At 40.6% G+C, this 23,562-nt stretch overlaps 1 protein-coding gene across 1 annotated transcript in view; it reads right to left on the bottom strand.

Annotated features, from left to right (window-relative positions):
• Positions 1-21,686, bottom strand: part of MED13 (mediator complex subunit 13) — a 71,710-nt gene extending 50,024 nt beyond the window's left edge. Inside the window, exons 1-3 of the mRNA XM_065418113.1 lie at positions 21,549-21,686; positions 18,822-19,056; positions 6-174 (exon numbers count right to left, since the gene is read on the bottom strand). Coding sequence (XP_065274185.1) covers positions 6-174; positions 18,822-19,056; positions 21,549-21,614 — 470 coding nt within the window. The 5' untranslated portion in view covers positions 21,615-21,686. The remainder of the gene's footprint in view (positions 1-5; positions 175-18,821; positions 19,057-21,548) is intronic.
• Between the last annotated feature and the right edge of the window lie 1,876 nt (positions 21,687-23,562).

Genomic DNA, 23,562 nt, shown 5'->3' with positions numbered 1-23,562 from the left:
CCTACCTTTTATTTATAGGTTTTTCATCTTTCTCATAAGGCTTCACAAACCACTTCCCAATGCGCACAAAATTCCGGTTCATTAGACACCTCTCCAGCAGGTTGTGAACTGCTTTGAAAAGCAGAGTGCGACATTCGTAAGACAGTCCATTCTCCCATATGCCATCTTCCTCTTCTAGAATGCAAAAGAAAAAGGAAAGCCTTTATGGTGATGTTTAATTTTTATATCTATTAACCTTTTATTCTTTAAATATGCCAACTCCAGGGTTCATTTAAAGTTCATTTACAGCATAAATGACATTCGTTCCACTATGAGTTTCTAAACTGCATATTATGACATTCTAAGGGGAGAAAAAAAAAAAAAAAAAAAAAAAACCACACAAACCAAAACCAACCACTTACAGTTAATCCAAGAAGCATGAGGCCTAAAAGTAGTGGACATCTATTAAGTAACATTCACTGTATCTTTATTTTATTAGCATAGCCAATATAATTATCTAGGGAAACAATATTAATCTTGGTGGTTTTTTCCCCCCTTTCCAGTGTAAACAAATTAAAAGATCTTCGTATACACAAGAGAAATACTTAACACCGTTACATTACAAACCGTAACACCGGCTTGCAAGATGGCTCAGACTTTGGCTAGCATGCGCTGCTTACCCCAACAATGAACAGGCAGTTGAAAATTATGCTTATAATTAAATAAATAATAATAGCCTTAATGTTTATCACGATGTTGTCCAATAATCGCACTACAAAATTAAGAGCTGGAAAGAAAACCAAGCTTTGGAAAACACAGCCTATCACTATTACCTGTCTTCCCCTTCTTTAACAGCAAACCTTAAAGTCTAGTCTCACAGCACAGCAAAGTAAAGAAACTTATTTGGGAAGGAAAAAGTAAGTCAGTCTTCCTATCCACAAAAAAGCAAGATATTTAGTGGACAAATTCTGCTGTCAGACGTGCTTGGAAGCTGTAAGCATCCAAACAATATCTGGCTCATGTAGCGGATAATATAATTGTTCAATGCTCAACTCTTCAAAATCTTATGTAATCTCCTGCCTATCTTAATAATTTGGTTTCCAATAAATTCATATTTGTTCTTCAAACAGAAGGAAGAAAAAAAATCCACACCTTACTTTACAGACGAACCAAAAGGCAAGGATCACTACCAAAAGACTAATTTAAAATTCTAGTCTGGTCACTGTCCATTCTGGTCCAGAATCAGTGCATGAAAATACTAACTGACCCTAGAAGTTTTTGCATTGGTCTGCAGTTTCTAAAGCCGGCTGGCCACAAGATACAGAGCCATAATTATCACAATACATTTATTACAAGCATTTTCAGGTGGCCCTCACTGTCTCAGCACATGGATAAGATTAAGAGAAAAAAATATTTCCCAGGTAAAGGTAGCAAAAATACATCATAACCTCCAACAGCATGATGATAATAGAAAACAGACAGGGCATCTAGATTTTTTTTCCCTGTTCACAACGGTTAGAGAGTCCAGACAAGACGACTGGCATAGAAAAGGACAAGGAAATACATCTGGCTGTGCTTTCACAACATAGCTAGGCTTGGGTTTAGATTAGTTAATTGCCAGTTAGAAGGCTAACAAGCGAGAACAGTCTATCCATCCATCCCTTTTGCTTTCCACCCTTTGGTTAGCTTACCAGTGAAAATGTACCTTGCATGACAGTCAACAGAGGTCTGCCATGCAGCTGGGCCCCTGAGTCGGGTTTTTTTTGGGGGGGGGGGGGTTCTCCCTTTTTAAGACAGGGATCAGCCCCTTCAGTTTCATCTTGAGCCTATTAACAACCACTTCCGAGTACATAGAAAAATGCACTCAGAAAGGCAGTAGGAGTCCCCTTCACAATTAATCTCGGGGACAGCATGTGGAGAAGCTACAGAGGTGGCAAAACCAGGGATGACTATGGTCAACAACTGTGTTTGAGCATAAGGGCACAATGTATCAGCCACAGAGGAAAGGAAAGAAACTGTGTCCAGAAATTCCTATCAGAGAAACTGAAACAATGACGAATCTAATCAGATCTAGATATGGCAAGTAAATGAAGGCATCTTCCCATCTCAAAATAATCAGATCAGCACCACTTTTTCGTTATCTGGTAGGAGTTTAAGGTAGCTATATTTAATCCAGATCCTGTTCTCTGCCAAAATACTGGAAGAGTAACAAACTCTCTCCCTTACAGCCCCCATAACTGATAAAGATGAGCATAAACATACTGATGACACTGAAGCATGTTATCTCACACCAATTAGGACGAGAAGTGACAAGGGGGACTGAGAGCCCTCTGGGAAGGAAAAGTTACCTATCACCTTGTTCTGGGATCCCTCCAACTGAAATAAGTAGAGCTACTTTAAAATATTTCTTCTCAGTCATACCATGATAAAAGCATCTCAGGGTCAACAGTATCAAAGGCTACTGAAAGATCTAGTAATATTCACTACCAACAAACTTTGTTAGATCAGTGTTAAGGTTACCTAATCCTGCCATGTGCCATTCCAGAATTGGTGGGAGGCTAAGCATAAATCTCTGAAACCCAGGAAAGAAAGTTAAGGTAATGTCTCCTTAACTCAGCCCTGTTTGAGCAATGCAGCCCAACAAGTCCCTGCGAGAGCTCACAGGACTGTACCCTCCCCAAGCACGTGGAAGACAGCAGTGAGGGTGAAGAGTTGTGAGGGGAAAACCACTTAGACCTTGCACTCAATAGGATAAAGTCCAAATTTAGGTCATGCTTAGTGAACACAAGCTAGCTAAGGCTAAACTATACCACTTGATCTATTGAGAACAAACCAATGACTTGCCATATAAATGTCTATTAGTCTCTATCCTTAGCATTTCCTCTGCCTTCAGTTAGCTCTGACACATTTGTGGTACACTGTGATGTATGTGCCAGCAAACAGTTGGAACTCCCACAGCAACAGTGAAGCACATGTGGCAGAGAGGGTGCACAGCAACATGTGAATGAGCACAGATGTGAAGTTCTGGTGTGCACGGAGAATATGCAAGAGTGTGAACAGGATGAGGCAATTTTCTGTTCTCTTATCTTCTTCACACACTTGGTCTGTGTTTGTACAGCACCTACCACAGTGGAGTCCTCGTCCATCACTAGTGCTCCTAGATACTATAGTACGTACTAACCAACTAGTCTCTGGAGGTGATAGTGGCAGCCATGAAAGTACAGATTTTTAAAAAAAAAAAAAAAATTAAAAAAACCCTACACCTTTCAGACATTCTTAGATTTTTAGGACCAATAGGGCCATTGTGATCATCTATGCAAGCCTCCTGCATAACAATTCGGAGGGGGAGAGATCCCCACTTACACCTCTCCTCAGATGGCAACATGAGCTCTGGCAACTTGCTGCAATGACTCTCTTGATCAATACAGCTCAACCTAACAGAGTTAGGTTCAGTGAACATATAAGAAGAGGAATGACAAGAGAATTGTGTTGGATACTACACAGCACACCACTGGAAGTAGCTGATTTTGTTAGGGATAGGTCAGGTTTGTTTCTTCCCCCACTCTCCCACAAATGACTGTTAGCTCCAGGGAGCAGGTATATTTATGGTTGTGGGAGACTGTTGTTTGAGAGCCATTACTTTAACTCTGTATTTCCTAGTTTTCAGAGGATTAAGTTTATTAGTAACTGCTGTTTAAAGAATTTCAAAATACATATTTGCTTTAAAAGCCAATTAGAAAATACAGTAATTCACTAAAGAAACCAGGGTGGATAAAAATCAAATGATTTAAAAACACAACAGATTTTTATTTAAAAATCGGATTTTTTTTTTATTTTTTTTTTTTAAAACACAAAATGCATCCAGCAATCATTCCTCCATAATGCCAACTATCAAACTTCAGAGCTAAGGGTGAACCATTCAAGAAATAGGTTTGCTGCTGCTGTTTTAAAGAAAGTCACATCAGTGAACTGGTGGAAGTCAATAAGCACTTGGATTCAGAGACTGTTGAAGTGATAATCTCACTTTTAACAGCAGTAGCTTCTTCTCCCAGGGTAGAAAGAATATTTTCTTCCTCTGGACTAATTCATTCCAAAATGAGAAATCGTTTGGGACCTGAAAAAGCAGGAAAGCGTGTTTTTCTTTTCCAGATTATGAACAAACAGGAAAATGAAGGTGAAGACGACTGAGTTAGCTGCAGAAGCCAATATTTAAAGTTTCTCATGTTGACCTGGCTGACAGTCGATTTAATTTTTGTTTTTTTTAATATTTCATTATGTTAAACAATTTTAACAAAAACAAACCTGATTTTAAAAAACTTTGTTTAACTAAATTCAAAAATTCATATGCTTGCTTTGTTCATTATAATATGTTTGCTGTTGAAGAAAAGAAATCCAGAATACATAACGTCGTTGTTTTAGTTAAACAAAACAATTGAAATGTCTGTCTGGTGATGTTCTCCTCCTAATACAGAATGGCAAGAAAATCCTCCAAATATTAATGATTAACCTGTTGAATTGGATATATTTATGAAGTCATTGGGAGGTGAACTATCTGCTTCAATTACCTTTGGTAAATGAAATAACCAAACAATCATTCATTTTCTGATATAGCTGTAAAACTAATCTGAAAAGTTTCCAAAATAAATCACTTTAAAAATGTATAGTGTGTACCTTCTAAAAATGAAACCTACATCTATCTCTGAGTTGTGAAGAATATGTATTAAGGTTATAACCACCACCAAGAATGCACTTTTATGTAGAAATCCACGATTAAATCGAATCTTCCTGACTAGTGATTTAAATCAATTTGCTTTAAATCAAATCCACCCTGAAAGAAACAATTTACAAGTATTGGTCTGGAATAAGGGCACTGTAGTTGTTGCTCTTTACAACTTTAACAACCATATGTTATGAAAATGTTTGAGCTAAGGAGATTCTTGTTTTTCTGTGTTCAGAAATATGCAAATACACTCGGGAATGAACATTTTATCATACATGCAGCTTTGCAGTTCAAAACAGACTGATCAAACCGTGGCAAACACAGGCAACATAACAGAACAAACATTAACCACAAACCTTAATGGTATTGGACTTTAACTGCCCAATAAACTCTGCACCATTTCAAAGGTTAAATGGCTGATTTCTATATAGCTCTTTAAGTGATCTCAAATTTACAATAAAATCTCGTGCATCAATTAGCTTTTTTTAAAATGGTGCTTCTAAGAACAGGTATTTCCAGTCTTTACGCCCAATTTTGTTTTGGGGTAGTAATCTACAAATAGGGGAAGGAAAGGTACAGAAATGAATCTTTGCAGCTATTGCAATAATTCAGGGTCTGCATTTCAAATGGTCAAAAGTGTGCACTTGAGGAAAGGAGTTTTTTTCCCCCAACGACTTATTTTCCTACACATAACCACTGTCTCTTATTTTCCTGCAAAGCCACTAGAAAAATGTTAGTCTATCAACCAATGTTACTGGCTTAAAAGTACAAATGTATCCATAAGCAGAGAGTTTGTCAATATCAGAATTTAGCATGCTATCAGGATTATACAAGTATTCATAACTAATCTAGTCTGCATCAACTCAGTCTCGATGAGACCTTTGATCCTTAAAGGCTGTGCCTAAAGAACAGATATCCACTAAGATCCAATCTCAAATGAATACTGGTATATACTAAAGTCATGAAAAGAAGACTAGAGTTATGAAAGTTTATAGCAAGTTTATTTATAACAACACTAGCCAAATTCTAACATACAATCATTTCAATAGCAAATTTAGACAGCTTCGGTGTGACCAGACAGCCATATGCTGCTGCGAGAACATTTAATTTCACCTACCACATTAAAAAATGAAGATTGAAGACCTTCATTACAACAGACTGGATGTTACAGGCACTCTGAATCAGACTAGGATCTATTTTAAATATTCTTTCCCTTGATCTCAAATCTTTGGCTCCTGAGAACCATTTTGCATAAAGTGGTTACTTTATTATTACTGAATAGCATGTGCAATCTTAAGCCAGGTTAATTAGGTATTTGTGTTATTAAAAGGTAGCCCCTTCTCCACCCCACACCTCAGTGCAATCTTGTTTGTCAATTAATGAAAATAATTCTCCCTGACAGGAACAAACCTAGAAGATAGATGGTGTCTGAATTATCCCAATGTTCTAATATGGTATATGCTAGTAAACTGGATTTTGAAATTCAGAAAGGAATGCCTGTGGGATACTTACAAGCATTGATTATGACATGCAAGAATGAATACACTTTTAGGCCAATTCAAAATTCCAATATCCAAATGTTTCTATTCTTAAATAAGTGGTTTCTAAATTGTACCACAAGTGTTCAATTCGCCAGAAATCAGAATGCAAGTCATCTTTAAAAGGCCTGGGATAAGTTTAATATAAATCTTTCTAAATAAAAGGCATTGTACAAAATTTGGAGGGGGGAGTACTTCATCAGCCACATGTAAAATTTCATCTTTAAATTAAAATAAACAAAACAAAAAACCCACAAGAGAGACTTCTGTCTGAACTTAATGTCCAGAACAATTTAGAGTAAAGGAGAAGAAGGTGGATGACATTTAATTACCTGGAGAATATTGGGTAAAACTTGATGCTTTCTGTGGGGGTCTGTTCTGCCCTCAATGGGCATGCAACTCATTAACATTAATGGGAGTTTATGCACAGAGGGAGAATAGACTCCTCAGTTAGGGAGACTGTCTCCAGATCTCCCAAGTCTAACTACATAGTAATAATCAAATGCGAGACATATGTATCTTGCAAAATAAAGGCAAGTTTACATCATCTTGAAGGCACAGGGAGGACTTAATGGGTTTAAATTCAAACAGCTTTCAAAAGTCCCATACATACTCAGTTTAATACACCATTATATTTGTACAAATGAATGAGAAGTTTGACAGAGATTGTGGAATTAACATTCATAATTTTCATTCTAGCTTCAACAGTGCCAGGCTTGTCTTTAAACAGTTCTTAAGACAAGGCTACAACACAGATCTGAACTCTGTTTACTGCATAGCCTCCACTGTTGCTGTCTTCGGTGGAGCAATACAGGTCCCAGTTTTCGTAGTTTAGGCACATTCTGGAAGAGCACTTATTTGTGGAAAGAGATTAACAAGTTGCTAATGTTTGCCCAGACAACAGCAGGTTGCAATTTTAGAAATGCTCCAATAGATATCGCCTTCTCCATGCCAAGAGAAGAACAAAAACCACACACACAGTCCCGGGCGTTTTCATTAAGTTTTGAGTAATTGGGGCATTTGCTATGTGATTGTACAGTGCCTAGAACGATGGGGGCCAAATCTAGCTAAGACCTCTAGGAGCTACCACAAGACAAACAGCAGGAACAGGAAGACAAGCTAGCACAGACACCAGAAAATCTCAACCCCAAGTACTTAGAGCACTCAAGTCAAATTCCAATGCTGTTCTCTGTATAGAGCAGGGGACAGCAACCTTTGGCATGCGGCTCGCCAGGGTAAGCATCCTGGTGGGCCCGTTTGTTTACCTGCCGGCGGCTGCAGGTTCGGCTGATTGTGGCTCCCAATGGCCACGGTTCGCCGTCCCAGGCCAATGGGGGCGGCGGGAAGCGGCAGCCAGCACATCCCTCGGCCCGTGCCACGTCCCACCGCCCTCATTGGCCTGGAGCGGCAAACCACGGCCAGTGGGAGCCGCAATCGGCCGAACCTGTGGACGCGGCAGGTAAACAAACCGGCCCGGCCCACCAGGATGCCAAAGGTTGCCAACCCCTAGTATAGAGGAACTGCTCAGCTGATTTAAGTTTCTAGAATTTATGTTTTATGGGGATACAAAGTTCTGTTCTGCCATGAAACAAAGTTTCTTCAATTAAAAATGGTCATAACTATAAATTGCTGAAATATTTCCTTTTTAAAACTTTAACGTAGTTGTTTGGACTGGCTGCCTTCCTTCTTCATCAGGCGATCAGTGTGACATTCTCAGATGCAAATAGTTCAAGGCATTAACAACCTTGAGAGATGTTCCATAGATCCTAATAAAAAAAAGTTATTTAATCTCTGCACCTGCAGTCATCTTTGGAAACAAACAAAAAAGTGGTTCTATGAAAGAAGTGACCCTCATTGATGGAATAAGCACAGAAAGAAGCGAAGCACGGAGCAGCAGCCTCTGCCAGAACAGCAGCAAAACTTGGCAAGACTTTGCTTGAAGGAAACCTGCAGCAAATCCTTTACCAAAATCACCAATCTCAAAAATCATGAATCAGGCCCCCAAACCTCATGAGAGTGTCTTTAAAAACCTCAAACATTCAAAGTTTATTTGCCTTCTGGTTTTTGATCCTTTGAGGTGCACTCAACACAATTTCAAGCTTTTCTCTGCAACCAAGAGGGCAAGAAACAAACCCTTTTTCTCCTTAAACGAATGCTGAGATCACCACATCACCTGTCACCAGGAACTGTGGCTTTAAGTAATAAAATATGATGAGGGCTGGCAACACTGCTTTGCTGGAGGTTTTTTTAAACTGATCTTACCCTTCTACTCTCAGAAGCACAGCATGAAGAAAGAACCTCAAGCCCAAGGCCAGATATGAAAACTGCCATCCAGCAGACTACAGCCTGAAAGGACGCTGGTTTCCAGGGTGATGGATGCAAAGCAAAATTTTAAGTATAGAATTTTCAGGCTTTAAAATGAGTGTGCTTGAGATAAAACTCTCTCTCTAAGCAGTAAATATCTAGAAAAAGTCTGTTTACTTAGTCTGAATGAAATGTATATCCCTACAAAAAAGGAGGGCTAAATAGCATAAAGGTTTTTACCGCCCCACCCTTTTTTTTTTTTAAAATAAGCATACTCAAGGTTATATATACGATCAGGTTAACCAGCGTAAATAAAAAACTAATTCACATTTACAAATGTGCTTGAAGTCCATGTGAAAAAAACAAACAACTTGAACTCAAGTTTCCAAAAAACAAACAAACAAAAAACAGTTTTAAGCACACCACCAGCCCAAGTCTCCCTGCCAACTTTTTTACATTGGTTTAAGTTTCTCTTCCAGGTTGCTCTGTGTCTCTCAGCAACAGGGGAAGCCAAGTAACAAGGAAACAGTGAAACTGACTGTACACAGTCACATCAAATGCACAAAGTAAGCCAACTGTGGGGGAGGAGGGAGAGAAAATTTTTGTCCTCCAATCGATTTCAGTTAGTATAATCTTAGAAGTTACTAGTAACTTAAATTTAAGGGTGAACAAAACAAAACAAAAAAGAGAGAGGAGGGGGTGTTTTTAAAAGAAGCCTTGATGTCCCTTTAATCCTACTGACAACACTCATCTGAAGTGCTGTGTGTATGTACACAATCAAGTACAGCATCAAGAACCATACCAGGGGTGGCCAAACTTAATGGCCCTCCAAGCCGCATATGACCATCTTCAGAAGTTTGAGAACCGCCAGGGCTCAGGGCTTCAGCCCACGGGAAGCGCCTGATGGGACTCGGGGCTTCAGTCCTGCTGAAGTGCTGAGCCCTGGCAGGTGAGCCCCATAGGGATGAAGCCCCGAGACCCCACCTCCCCACTGGGCAGAAGCCCCTACTGCACCACCCTGCAGCAAGGCAGAGGTCCTGAGCTTCCCCCTCCCTCCCCAGCACTGTAGGTGGAGAATGGGGGAAGTGGCCTGGGGGAGCTCCATAAGCCACCCTTTAATGGTAAAAGAGCCGCATGTGGCTCGTGAACCACAGTTTGGCCACCCCGAACTATACTGCTGCAATACAGGTACTCAGTGTGCTATAAAAATAGATAAACAGCACAAGCAGTGGCAGTATAATGTTCCAGAATAGTTATGTAGCATACATAATGTGTAGGGCCCTACCAAATTCACGTCCATTTTGGTCAATTTCACAGTCATAGGATTTTTAAAATTGTAAATTTCATGATTTCAGCTATTTAAATCTGAAATTTCAGAGTCTTGTAACTGTAGGAGTCCTGACCCAAAAAAAGAGTTGTGGGAGGTGGGGAGGGGGTTGTGGTACTGCTACCCTTACTTCTGCGCTGCTGCAGCTAGTGGCGGCGCTGCCTTCAGAGCTGGGCAGCTGGAGAGGGGCAGCTGCTGGCCAGGAGTCTAGCTCTGAAGGCAGAGCCACTGCCAGCAGCAGCGCAGAAGGATGGCATGGCATGGTACTGCCACCCTTACTTCTGTGCTTCTGCCTGTAGAGCTGGGCCCTCAGTCAGCAGCCGCCACTCTCCAGCCGCCCAGCTCTGAAGGCAGCAGCACAGAAGTAAGGGAGGCATGGTATGGCATTGCCACCCTTACTTCTGCACTGGAGCTGGCAGGTGCTGCCTTCAGAGCTGGGCACCCAGTCAATAGCTGCCGCTCTCTGGCCGCTCAGAAGTAAGGGTGGCAATACCACCCCCCCCTGAATAACCTTGTGACCCCCTACAACTCCCTTTTGGATCAGGACCCCCAATTTGAGAAACTCTGGTCTCCCCCATAAAATCAGTATAGTATAGGGTAAAAGCACACAAAAGACCAGATTTCACGGTCCGTGACGCGTTTTTCATGGCCATGAATTTGGTAGGGCCCTAATAATGTGGTGGTGAGGATAATATAAGCACCTGTCTACTGGGACCTGGACTGAGACCATCACTTAACATAAGCCATTGAAAAGTCTTCAGATGGTAAGCCTTCAAATAGCTACTGACCTAACTGGATGTTTTCTGGCAACCCTGAGGTTAACACACACTTTATCACTTTTACCAGTCCTCTAGCTTTTCTCCTCCCTCTCCCAATAATGGTGTATGCGATAATCCACGAAACAAGATTAACTTTCATTTTGCTTTCATTTCCCCATCCCTGCATTAATAATACTTCATTCCCAACAGTGTTGCATTTAACTTTGCCCCACTCTGAACATATTCATTTTAAATTTTAAAAAAATGTAAGTCTTAAGTGAAATTAAAATGTATTATAAAATGGAGGGAAGTGTTACTGAAAGTAATGGCCAGGACAAAATAGTTCATATTTCATATTCAAGTAAACTACTTACTCAAGTTGCCACCACCAGAAACTGAACTGAAACCATTTTAAAAGTCTAGTTTGCTTTCATCGGATTTGCTATTGACTCTCTTTTTCCTCAGTCTAGACCCCACCCAATGAAAGTCAGTTTCATTTTTGTTTACAGTCCATTTTACTTTTAGGTACTCTAGAATCAGCATATTGCTGCAAAGTGTGGAAGTATGGTTTGATTAATGCAAAAACTTGTAGCAAGTTTTGAAGAAAGCTGTCATGAAGTGTTTCTGACTCAGATTTTATAAAACATTATTTGCTACCAAAAAAAAAAAAAAAAAAAAAAAAAATCTAGATTTCTGGCCAAACTGTTACTTGTCAGCATCCTTTTACTGTAAACCATCCTTTGCTTAATGTATACTTAGAGTAATACAAAACAGGTTTGAAACTTTCAAAACCAGTAACATGAGACTGAAATATTCAACATGTTAAAAGTATACATTTCCAAGAACCCATCAAAATCCAAGAGCTTTATTTCCTCCAGTATGTCAGGACTTGTCTACACTTACTGTGCTGCTGTAGCACTTAGTGAAGATGCTACCTATGCCAACTGGAGAGCTTCTCTTGTTGGCATAGATACTCCACCACACCAAGAGGCGGTGGCTACGTTGATAGAAGCCCTCCCGTTGACATAGCGTTGTCTACACTAGGAGTTTGGTCGGTATAAGTGCATTGCTCAGGGGTGTAGAAAATCCATAATTATACCGACATAAGTTTGTAATGCAAACCAGGGCTCAGAAACAACACCAATAGCCATAGTTGTTGCGACCCCAGCTACGAAGAGGATAAATAAATCAGGAAGATATTTTTAAAATTATATTCAACATTCAGTAAACTTTTAACACGTATTGAGAGAGAACTCAAAGTGTTTTAAGCAACAGCAAACTACGCATATCACAAACAAATTCACCCCGCACTTTGAATGACCATTTTAACATCACTTTAATTATATGAAAAACAAATCACTTCTCAGCATGTGTGTTAATTTTCTTGCATTTACTTTCTTGTATCAGGTTTTACGCATAGGCTTTAAAAAGCCTATTACTCACCTTCCCTCTCCACATGCCCCCCCCAAAAAACAAACTTCCTTTAAGACAGTGGTGGGCAACCTGCGGCCCGTCAGGGTAATCCACTGGCAGGCCACGAGACAGTGTTTACATTGACCATCCGCAGAACTGCGGCCACTGGGAGCTGCGGGCGGCTGTGTTTATACTGACTGTCCGCAGGCACGGCCGCCCGCAGCTCCCAGTGGCCACAGTTCTGCGGATGGCCAGGGTAAACACTGTCTCATGGCCCGCCAGCGGATTACCCTGACGGGCCGCAGGTTGCCCACCACTGTTTTAAGAGCTCTCATTTAATAGCCCAGTCATAAATATAGACTGTATAAATCAAAGTTTTGCCTTAATCAAACCACACACCATACTGAAAACTCAACTTATGGTGGTGGAGGGGATAGGAGGGGCTGTCAGCTGATACAGTATGACATTGTAGTAAGTGTATCAATATACAATAAAGCCTTAAGCCAAGTGTTACAATTAAAGGGGAGAAAGAAAAAAGAAAAAGAAAAAAAAAGTATTCCAAAATTAAATCAAAGCTTAATTTACATTAAGGATTAAATTTTGGATTTAAAAAAGTAATAATTATCTAGTTAACATGAGTGACAAAGAGTTCAAGATTCTACTACTATTAGAAAAAGTTGCAATAACCTCCTCTTGTCTGCCCCACCTCTTTCTGTCCTCTTCTCTTTTCCCCCTCCTCTAAAGTTTCCTTCTGTTCTTTATCTTATTCTAATAATTTTTTTCAATCTCTCTGTACATGAAATAAAGCAGAATAAGATTTGAAACTAATTGGATTAACTATGTAATACAAATTGATTTATATTTTAAATGTTCATATTACATATAATCAAATGTTTCAACTATAGTTAAGGTAGCAAATGGTTAACACAAGACTATTATTATGTATTATACATAGTTTCTGTTTGTGGGGGGTTGTGTTTGTGTATTTTTTTTTTAAGTAAAATATTAATAGGGAAAGAAAAAATTACAATACATCATTCACTTATTATGAAAATGGTAATTACTATGTATTACACAGAGTAGATGTTTCACATGTAAGAACAAGTTCTAACTATGCCCAAATGCAGCAGACCCATTAAAAAAAAAAATGCATTTAACAACACACTTTAATCCTATTTCTAGGAAAAAAGTATTTGTGTTCCACAGAACAGCCTCTGGGCATCCACACTTTTTGGACAGTTTCCTTGACTGAGAACCAGTTCAGGTATGAGCTACAGTCCAAGATCACATGTTCTACTAAACTATATCATACCATATCTACTGTCACTATATTTGCAACAAGACACAAACTAGACTTTTCTTTAGAAGTGTTAAGTCTTTGCAAAAAGTGTGAATGCAATGTGTATATTACCTATAGTGTATTCATCAATGTTTTACCTTCCCTACCCATCCTCCCAGAGGAAAATAAAAGCAGAATATTTACACTTCTGGAGTATATATTGTGCTTGCTTATAGGGATTTTAAGATTGCTTCAGTTCTTTGTAACTTTTTCATGAAGATCAAGTTTAGCTTGTCAAGCCAGACATGGCAACATTGTGTTTTGACACTGTGCAGAACACACATATGCCACAATGAAGAGAAAACTGCAAGCAAGTGTAAAATATAAACTGGGACATTTAGCCACATTAAACTTGACAAAAAATATATATTTATTTTTAAGTTTAGAGAGTAATTATGCATACAGATGGATTTCACTTACACTGGAGGAGTTTTGACAAACACCATCCTCAGTGATCAAGGAATTTTTCCCTGAATTTCTAAAGGCACATTCTGCATAGGATATTCAATCTGGAACAAGTATATCACCACCTGAGCCGAAAGTCCATGTTTGCAATGCAGTAGCAATTTTCACCTTACTCCACAGATGTGAAACAGACATGTTATCGCCGGCACAGCAAAGAACTGGAAAGATTTATATCAAACAGCACCTTCAAGCTATTATGCATATCAAGTAGCAAGATACAAAACACAAATAAAGATGTTCTGTAAAGAGAATGCACAAACAGCACTGAGCAATGCTTATTAGCAGAGTTTTGCTGGAATGGACATGCCTCCACATGGAGGACACCAAAATGCCTAAGAACATATTGTACAGTGAACTTTAGTGGGCAAAAGATCTAGAAGCAGGCAGAGGATGAGAAAGATTTATTGCTACCTACTGTAACATACGGACACTTAGGCTCACTATATTGACACCTGGTGCAAAGTTTTGTCGTGTGACATTTATCAAACAGAAGAGTATACGTCAAAATCGAGCACTGCCAACCAAGCGAGTAAACCATTAGTGAAGTGATTCTCAAACTGTTTAGTGGACCACTTGCTAGGAGCCTGTAGAACAGTGGTTGGTCACATGATGTTGGTTCTTACACTGGTTTCTGAATTAGAAGCTAAAGATACCTTAGTACTTAACTGGTCCACATGATTTGGAAGTGGGGAGGAAAGGATCCATGGGACATACTGTTACAACACTGTCCCCATTATGAAAAAGTTTGAGAATCTCTGCACTATGCACTTCCCTGCCTAACATACAGAAATATCTGCTGCCATTTGGAATCCACAATAGCTCAAGACTGCTTGTCATTTTTAACATAAAGGACAAACAAATATGCATGCCTGCATAGACTTCTGAAAAAATTTTTAGCTATCAACCATTACTTTTCCTTCTTATAGCTTGCACCTTCCTGTAAGTCTAATGCAGAGCCAAGACTAACATTAATTTATAAATTACTCCCCCATCAAAGCATGCTGGGAGCTGTACAAACAAACAAGGAGTCTAGTACAAAAAAAAAGGATGAAGTTAGTAAATATAGGGCCAAAAGTAGTGAAGCACACGCAAATTAAAAGGATATTTTTAGAAGTTAAAAGAGATGAACAGAGAGAGGGAGGGGAAAAAGAGTTCCACATTATACAGCTCACCACAATAAAGGTATAACTTGCTGGCCAAAGGCACAATGGTGGAATCTTTAAAATGTGGGTGAAAGTCGAAGTACAACTATTGCCTCAGAATTAGGTCTTGAGCACAATCTGGACCTATATAAACATTTAAAACCCAACATTACCGACTTCAACCCCCATATTTATATAGTCAGACACTTTGAAGAGCACAGAGAAGGTGTAATACAACTATGGTTGCTCAAGCCAGTGAGATACTGTGCTGCAGCATTCTGAACAAGCTTATGTAGTGGAGACATTCTACTTTAAGCCTTGCAGGGAGGGATTTACTATGATCATGCCTCACTGTTGCTACAAGACGATACCATTGCAAAGTTGCCACAGGTACAGCAGATTAAATAGTTTTCCTAGAACATTTGATAAATAGCACTCTTCATGTCTTTCAGTCACACCTTTTCTAAAATTCTTAACTAGAGTCACTACCTCTGAATAAATCCCCTCATAAATTGGGGAAACAAGGAGTAGAGCCCCTCACATCAACAACCTCTACCAGCAACAAGACTTATACCCAAGGCTCAATGTAGAGAGTTCAGATACAGCCAGCTGGCAAAATCATTCAAACATTCTGCCAGTGCAGAGAATGAACTTCCACAGGGCAAGAGATATACAATTGCATGTCATATAAAAAAAACATTGATACTCTACTATGTTTAGACATTATCTTGCCAGGAGACCCTGTAGGTTATAAGAAAGATCCTTGAGGGATATGACACATGGCATCCTTCAGCAAGTTGTTCATCACCAAGAGCACTTCCAAAACACAAGCAATGTTAAGCTACAACTCATGGCAAATCAAAAGCTGCCAAGAAGTCTCACATGCCCAATGATTTATGGCCCCTTAACAAGCAGTTTCAACTCCAAAGGGAGGCCAGAATCTAGACTGTTACTGCTATCCAAGCAGGACTGGAACTGAATAACTGCTGTCTTCTCAAATCACTTTCCCTAAAAGAGGATTGTTACTCAGCAATAAGTGGCATACTCTCTAGCAGCAGGAGGATGTTTCTTAAACATAATGGAGTTCCCCATCTCTCCTTAAGGATGGTCAACACCCTCAGTTTGCTAAGCAATAGCATTGATAATGCCTGTTAATTCATTATAGCCACACTCTGTTTTCACCAAACAATATGAGCAAGGATCAGAACAACAGATAGCAGGCCTCAGCCTGGAAGCAATTTATCTTTTCCAGGAGCAGTGTAACAAGGATGGAGCAGAATGGATTAATAAAAACTGTCCGCTAACCAATAATTCATTACTATGTCTATGGATGAAGCCAAGCAATATTGTTTGGGCTCAGTTATAACACTAACACTAACACACAAGTTTTTGCATAGAAAAAGAACAGGGTCAGGCAACTTCCCAGCTACCTCCTCCCCAATCTAGCTGCTTCATTTCCTATAGATCACCTACGTAACTGCTTCTGGTTATAAGGATCCAAGCTGACTAGAACCTTGTAACAGCTAATAATGGCTTTTGGAGACTAACTTCCTTGTTGGAATGAGAGATCAGGCACGTTTAACCACTAGGAAGATCAAAAAGTCATGAGCTGTTAGCCTCAGAATCTGTGTGGAAACCAAAAATCTCTTGTGCCGAAACTGGTATGGAATAGAACCTGTACTGAAATGCAGACATCAGTGATCAAACATCCCCAACCCAAACAAATTAAATATCCAAAACAGACCCAAAGATAAGATTGAGCAAACAACCAATTCTGTATGAGCGCCTCACTAATTCTAGATAAGACAACTCAGAAGTTCACTTCCAGGAAGACATATGCCAGCCCATTTACACTGAAGTCCCAAAGACAATCTGTGAGTACCACAGACATTAGCTCAGAGAATTCAGCTACAAGGTATCCCCCCCAGAGGCTGATGGTATCTTTTACCAGGTTCCTCCTGATTACTACTTTAAGTGATTTAAAAAAAAAAAAAAAAAAAAAAAAAAAAAAAAAGCTAGATACTGACCAAATAAAATGTATCACACTAAATACAGCAGACAAGTTTAGAAACTTGGGTTCAGTCCTATGTGAACCTGTGGTTTAACTTCATGCTCTATTAAAAAAAAAAAAAAAAAATCTAATATTCTTGTCTCACCCTATGCCATAACAGACAACAGCATACCAAAACTTACATTGAAACTTCTACACAAGTGTTAGTCTTTACTCAGGAGTAGCCCAGGACAAAAACAGCATGGAATCTAAGTTACATCTCACCCTACAAAAGATGGTCCCTGCAGGTCTGGACAGAGGACATTCATAGGGCAAACTACAGAAGCTGTAGCTGACTACTCCATAAGAGAAGTTTCCATTTCCACGGTTGTTAGTAGTAGCAGCAGTATTGCAATTCCTGCTAACTCAAATACAATATCGGAAACATCTGTAATTTTAGTACTTGAGTCTTTTCCAGTACATAATATATTTGTTGCATAAAACATGAAATTCCTTCTTATAAACTTGCTGTACATATGGAAATTCTACAGATTACAAGACTGTTTCAAATCAAATTGCTCAGTGACATTTCAACTTCATATTTGCTTTTTGGTATGTCCATAATTACATAGAGACTATTAATGTATTCTAGTTCTCTCAAGTACCATTTATTCATCCAACAGAAAACGTTTCCCTGAAAAGAACAAGTACTCACAGACTTCCATTTTCATCAAAAGCATTACATACCAAAACTAAACTTCATTTTACAATTCTGCAATATGAATGCTTTTCATTATTCTAAAGTATAAGTATACAACAATATGACTTCTTAATATTATTGTATAAAAATAAGTATCCGTAAGCCTACTGGGGAGACTGTATACAAAGGTAGTGGTTTAAAAATTAGCTCTCCAAGCAAAACACAAAACAGGAAGCAGTCATCTGTCAACAAGATTATATTAAAAAAAGATATGTGTGATTTTATTTTCTAAACCAAAATTTTCAAAATAAGATACCTAAAGTTAGGCACCAAAATCTAAATTCAGACACCCAAATAAGAATGGTCTGACTTTCAGAAGTGTAAGCCACCATCACCTTTAATGGTGACAGTAACCTACTTTAACAGACACTCAGCACTTCTGAAAGAAAACAAGAGAGTCTTAATACACAAGATTCTCAGGATTCCCTGCTCCCTGAGGTGCCTTATTTAGGCACCTTTATTTTGAAAATTTTGGCCATGTTTATACTTCCAGAGACAACTCCATCTGGTTTCCTAATTTTTTCCCCCCATACCTTAAAAATGGCATGGAGTTTTAAGATAAATTCTGATCACCTACAAATGAGTTTATACCAAAACATTTTAATAATATTAAATCATCCCATACCTAAGCCACTACCACAGAGTCTTGCATTTCTTTGTTTTAAAGAGAAAATTCTATCCAAATTTGAGAGAGACACTTTAGTTTTCAAAAAGCATAGGGGGGGGAAAAAAAAAAAATTAAAAAGGGCAAAAAATTGCTCCTTGAATATCTAGCACCATTTCTCTCAGTAGAAACAGCCACCCTAAATACAGAGAGACACTCAACTATATCAGTACACAACTCAAGACAGAAGTTCAGTTTTGATAAGATTCCACGATCATAGCAATTCGGTTTCCTGGGAGGCCCCCACCCACCACCATAAACTCAAGGTGATGGAAGTTGTAAGTATGACAAATCACTATAGACAATAAACTGTATGTCATTATCCATTGTAGTGTTTATAAAGTGGGAACTTTTTAAGTATGGAAGACAGCATCCCTTTGTTGACTGATTGATTAGATTTTGTTCAGTCCATTCTCTTTTACCTGAGAGGTCATGATGAATAAGATCAGTAAAGTTGGGGTCATCACCCCACCAAAATATCCACAACTCTCTGCGTCCAGGTCTCTGATCGCGCCGCCAAACACTCAGTACATCGGCTTTCAGACAGCGACTGAAACTGCTCAAAATGGGATCCTCCTCCGTTACCGGAAAGAGAATTGGGGCAGATGTTGGACCCTGCCATACGTATCGTTTCCATTTAATCCCAGTCAAATCAGCCTGTGGAAGAGGAACAGAAAAAAAAAAAGTTAGGTGAAAAACATTTGGGGGAAAACAAAGTTTACTAAATCCTGAAGTTACTTCTAGTTCCTTCATTAGAAGGAAGTTGCAAATAGGACTCTTGGCAAAAAGCTATCAGACATAAACCCTAGTTCTGTGATTTTAAAAAGAGAAAAGAAAAGAAAAATCCACGATCCTATGCTTTTAAGCGAAACTTACCAAAATAATTTCTAAAAATATATTGTACTCTGTTGAATATGAGGATGAAGAAGACAGCTTATATCCTAAACCAGGGGTAGGCAACCTATGGCACACATGCCGAAGGCAGCACGCGAGCTGATTTTCAGTGGCACTCACACTGCCAGGGTCCTGGCCACCAATCCAGGGGGCTCTGCATTTTAATTTAATTTTAAATGAAGCTTCTTAAACATTTTAAAAACCTTATTTACTTTACATACAATAGTTTAGTTATATATTATAGACTTATAGAAAGAGACCTTCTAAAAACGTTAAAATGTATTACTGGCACGCGAAACCTTAAATTAGAGTGAATAAATGAAGACTCGGCACACCACTTCTGAAAGGTTGCCGACCCCTGTCCTAAACTATGACCTGCACCTTGCTTTACCTCTATCAACCTCTATCTTTAAATAAATTGCTGTAAAGTATTAATACCAGAAGCAAAGTCGCAATAAAACTGACCAAGTTCTTAAATGTTTGCACTGTTGTAGCTGTGTTGGTTTATGCAGAAGAGACCTGAAGAAGAGCTCTGTGTAGCTTTTCTCTTTCACCAACAGAAGTTGGTCCAGTAAAAGATATTACCTCACCCACTACCTCACTGATCACGTATCTTGGCAAACGCTTTTTTCCTTAGCCTTGATCTTATGCATGTATGCTCCTTCTGTACATTTTAAATTACACAACGCTTTCAGGAAAACTGTATACAATAGATCTACCTTCAGTGAACACCCTTAACTACCAGTGCTTTGAAAGATCTACTGGTAATAACAGAATTCTTTATTTTACAGAGAGGGAATACGTCAAGTTGCAACTTTTCAAGTGCACCCACTGTACCCAATGCCATCATATTCTCCCCTTCTCCCACTCCCAAAATTAAATCATAAGTTATTTTTCTGCAAAAAAATGCATTTAACTTAAGTCTGAAATTGAAGTTATTATCCTGTTAGCCACAACAATTTGTTTTGCTCTATATCTTCCTATTAGCACAGATAATCTCTATTCTTGAACTATTGTTTACAAAGCAACACTGTACCAAAGAGATCAAGGTTTAAACCCTGACCACTTCTTAAATGGAACAGTGACTCAAGATGCATGGCAGGAGGTGTTAAATGGATTCAGCCTTATAAATGAGCATATACAACAGGGGTCCTTGCACTTGCTAACACCATCCCCCCTTCTCCCACATGGTTCTAATCTCTGCTCTTCCCCCAGGTATGACACAATAATTAAGATTATTGCACAGTTTTATTTAATAGGGTAGCCTCCATCACCCAGTAGGAAGATGAGGCTTCGGACTAAGTGTTGCTAAGGAATTTGCAACAGTTGGTACTTCTGAAAGACTTACAAGATGTGGCTCATACTGAGCTGCAGACCTGATGCAGCCTTCATTCTGGTGTCCTGCAGACATGCTCAAGCTGCCCAGATTCCCCTCCCCCAAAATACACCAGCAAGAACAGCCAGACACAGGGTTTACTTAAAACAGCCTCCATAATAATAAATACCAGTCAACCTGATACAAATTAATTTGCATTAAAAGGAAAATTAAACAGGTCAGCAATCCCCATAGCCACAAAAAAGTGCACTATATTCCAATCCAAATCAAGTTGTCTTTAGGAGCTGTCAAAAGTGAAGATTAACAGTTTAACGGTAAAAAAAACAAGGATGTGAAATGGTGCACAACACAAGTATAGGATAGCATGTGCCTTTGTAAAAATATATATATCACCAAAACCAGTTTAAGAGAAAAATGATAGACAAAAGAAAGCAAGGAAAAAGGGGGGATTTAGTTGAGATTTTTCTGGGGCATCACTACAGGGGGAGAGGAAAGAGAGAAAGTTTGCCTGAGGAAAGGGGAGTAGTGGAGCTACATACCACCTCCTGCCAGGACTAAAATAAAGATATGAGAAGGTATAGCTAAAAAGATTAATAGGAAGCAGAAAAAGTTGGGGAGAAGGAAACAGAAGGGGAAAGCAAAGTGTTGGGGTAATATTGGTCAGAAAAGACAAGAGAAGGAGGGAAGGACAATATTACACAGGCAATGATGTGGGTGGAAGGGGGGGGGGGGGGGGAGAAAAACAGAGGGACATAGAAAAGCTGGCTGGTTCCAGGCAGGGCCTACTCTGAGCACTCATCCAGCAGAAGCTATGCTAAAAATGGCTGCTTTGCTTCCACTACCCTTCCACCCCCCACCTCAAAAAAAAAAAAAATCTTTCCCTCTGTGAATAGTGTGTCTGCAGCTGGTGGACACTTACCAGACAGAAAAGGTTGGAATGGCAATCCTCCAGGCTGGCCCCGTTCGGCACGAAGCAGGAACTCATCCTCACAGCCACAACCCACACGCCATTATCCCACAGCCTCCGACAAGAAAGAAAGAGACAGACAGAGAGAGAGGGAGAGAGAGAGACAGAGAGAGACACAGAGGGGAGGGAGAGACACAGAAGGAGGGGGGGGAGGTTGGTTACACACGCACAAATAACACAATTAAATAAGGGATTTTACACACAGAGAGACAAACAGGAGGGGAGGGAAACAGGAGGGGAGCAGTGAAAAGTGGGCCAAAGAGTCAGAACCTTTCCTCCTCTTCTGCCAAAACTGGGGGTAAAGACAACAACAAGGGGAGAAAAGAAGGAAAGGGTCAATAATCCAACGATGGAAGATTAAGATACACAATCCTCCCTGCTTCTCTTGTCTACTCAATCGAAGACCAAGGGGAGAGAAGACAGTAGCTGATCCAACAAGGGGAAAGAAGTGGGGTAATTAATCCAATGGGGCAGGAGGTAAAATGGGTTCACGACCCCTCCCTCTTATCTCAGTCGCCAAACGAGGGAGTTGAGGAATAAATAATCCAACAGGGGAAATTAATCCAGCAACCTCCCTGCTCTTCCTCTTGTTTCTTAATCGCCAGATGAGAGGGGCAAATAGTGGAATGACTGGGGCTGAGCAGTTGTGGGTCGATAAGAGTCCGAGGGGAAGAGAGTAAAGCGGGGGCGTCAGATTCTTCTCCCTCTCAAAATATATTCCAAATAAATTAAAAATTAGATCAAACAAAAACTTCAGGTGTCAGAAGCCAGATAAATTTTAAGAATTCCCAAGGGTGGGGTGAAATTCTCCCGGAGTGTACCCCAAAATCCGCCGGGGGGGTTCTTGAGTGAGAAGGGGACCCCGAACGCCCCCTCAGCAGCAGCCCAGCGAGGTATATTTTCTTGTGAGCATAACCCCCCTCAACAATCCTCTTATCTGAAGGGTGAGACCCAAATATTCTCCGTTGTGCGTGAAGAGTCTTCGCTGGGGGGGGGGGGCGGAAGAGAGAAACTGTGGCGACCCTCAAAGTCTCTTCGGAGGCAGATCTTCTCAAGGGGGTGAGCCCCAGTTTTTTCAGAGAGGCGGATGAATCCCACGAAGTCTCTCGTCAGCAGGGGCCTACCCCAAAGTTGAGCCGACCCCCACCAAATCCCCACAGATGAGTGGATCTCCGAACCCCACCAAGTTGTCGCGGCCGGGGGGTTCCCTCCGCCGGTGCGAACCCCGCAAATCTTCAGATGGAGACGTCTCTTGTGATGGGGGCTGAACCCCACAATCTCCCTAGCTGGGGAGGGACTGCAGGGTCTCTTCGGGGGAGGGGCCTCCCAAAGGGCGGGCTGAACCCCCAATCCTCTCAACTGGGGAACCTCCGCGGACGGGGGGCCGAACCCCCAGATTCCCCCAGCTAGGGGGAACCCCGAGTTCTCCTCAGCCGGGGGCCGAATCCCACACGCTCCGGCCCCGCCGCCAAGCGCGGAGACAGAGGGACGCGGCGGCCGCAGTCGGTGCCCCAAAGCCCCCGCTGGCGGGCCTCCTCTCTCAGCGGTGCCTCTGTCGGCGGCTGCCCGGCCGCGGCATCCTGAGCGCCCGGCTCCTGTCAGCGGGTCGCCCCCATGTCGCGTCCCGGCCGGGGGGAGAGAGGGGGATTCTTCTCCCGTCTAGTTCCGAGCCCCTTTTTCTTTAATGGCGGCCACAGGGACGAGAGTCCGGGCCCCCTTCCGCGCCCTGATTGGTCGCCGCCGCGTCACGTGGGCTTGAGCAACGATGGCCGCCGTCGAGGTTCAGGGAAAGAGGGTGCAGTGGCGGAGCCCGGCCCTTAGGGTCCCCGGCAGCGCTAGGGAGCTGGGAAAGTAGGGCTCGCTGATCGTTAAGAGAGCGCCATCTAGTGGGTCTTTGTGGGGCGAGCTGAACGTTTGAAATTAATTTAAACATTAAAGTCCTGGTTCGAATCCCACTTTACCACAA

This window comes from Emys orbicularis, chromosome 17 (assembly GCF_028017835.1).
Source record: "Emys orbicularis isolate rEmyOrb1 chromosome 17, rEmyOrb1.hap1, whole genome shotgun sequence".
Lineage (NCBI taxonomy): Eukaryota > Metazoa > Chordata > Testudines > Emydidae > Emys > Emys orbicularis.
Note: the sequence above shows the minus strand (reverse complement) of the source record. Positions and strands in the feature narration are given on the sequence as shown.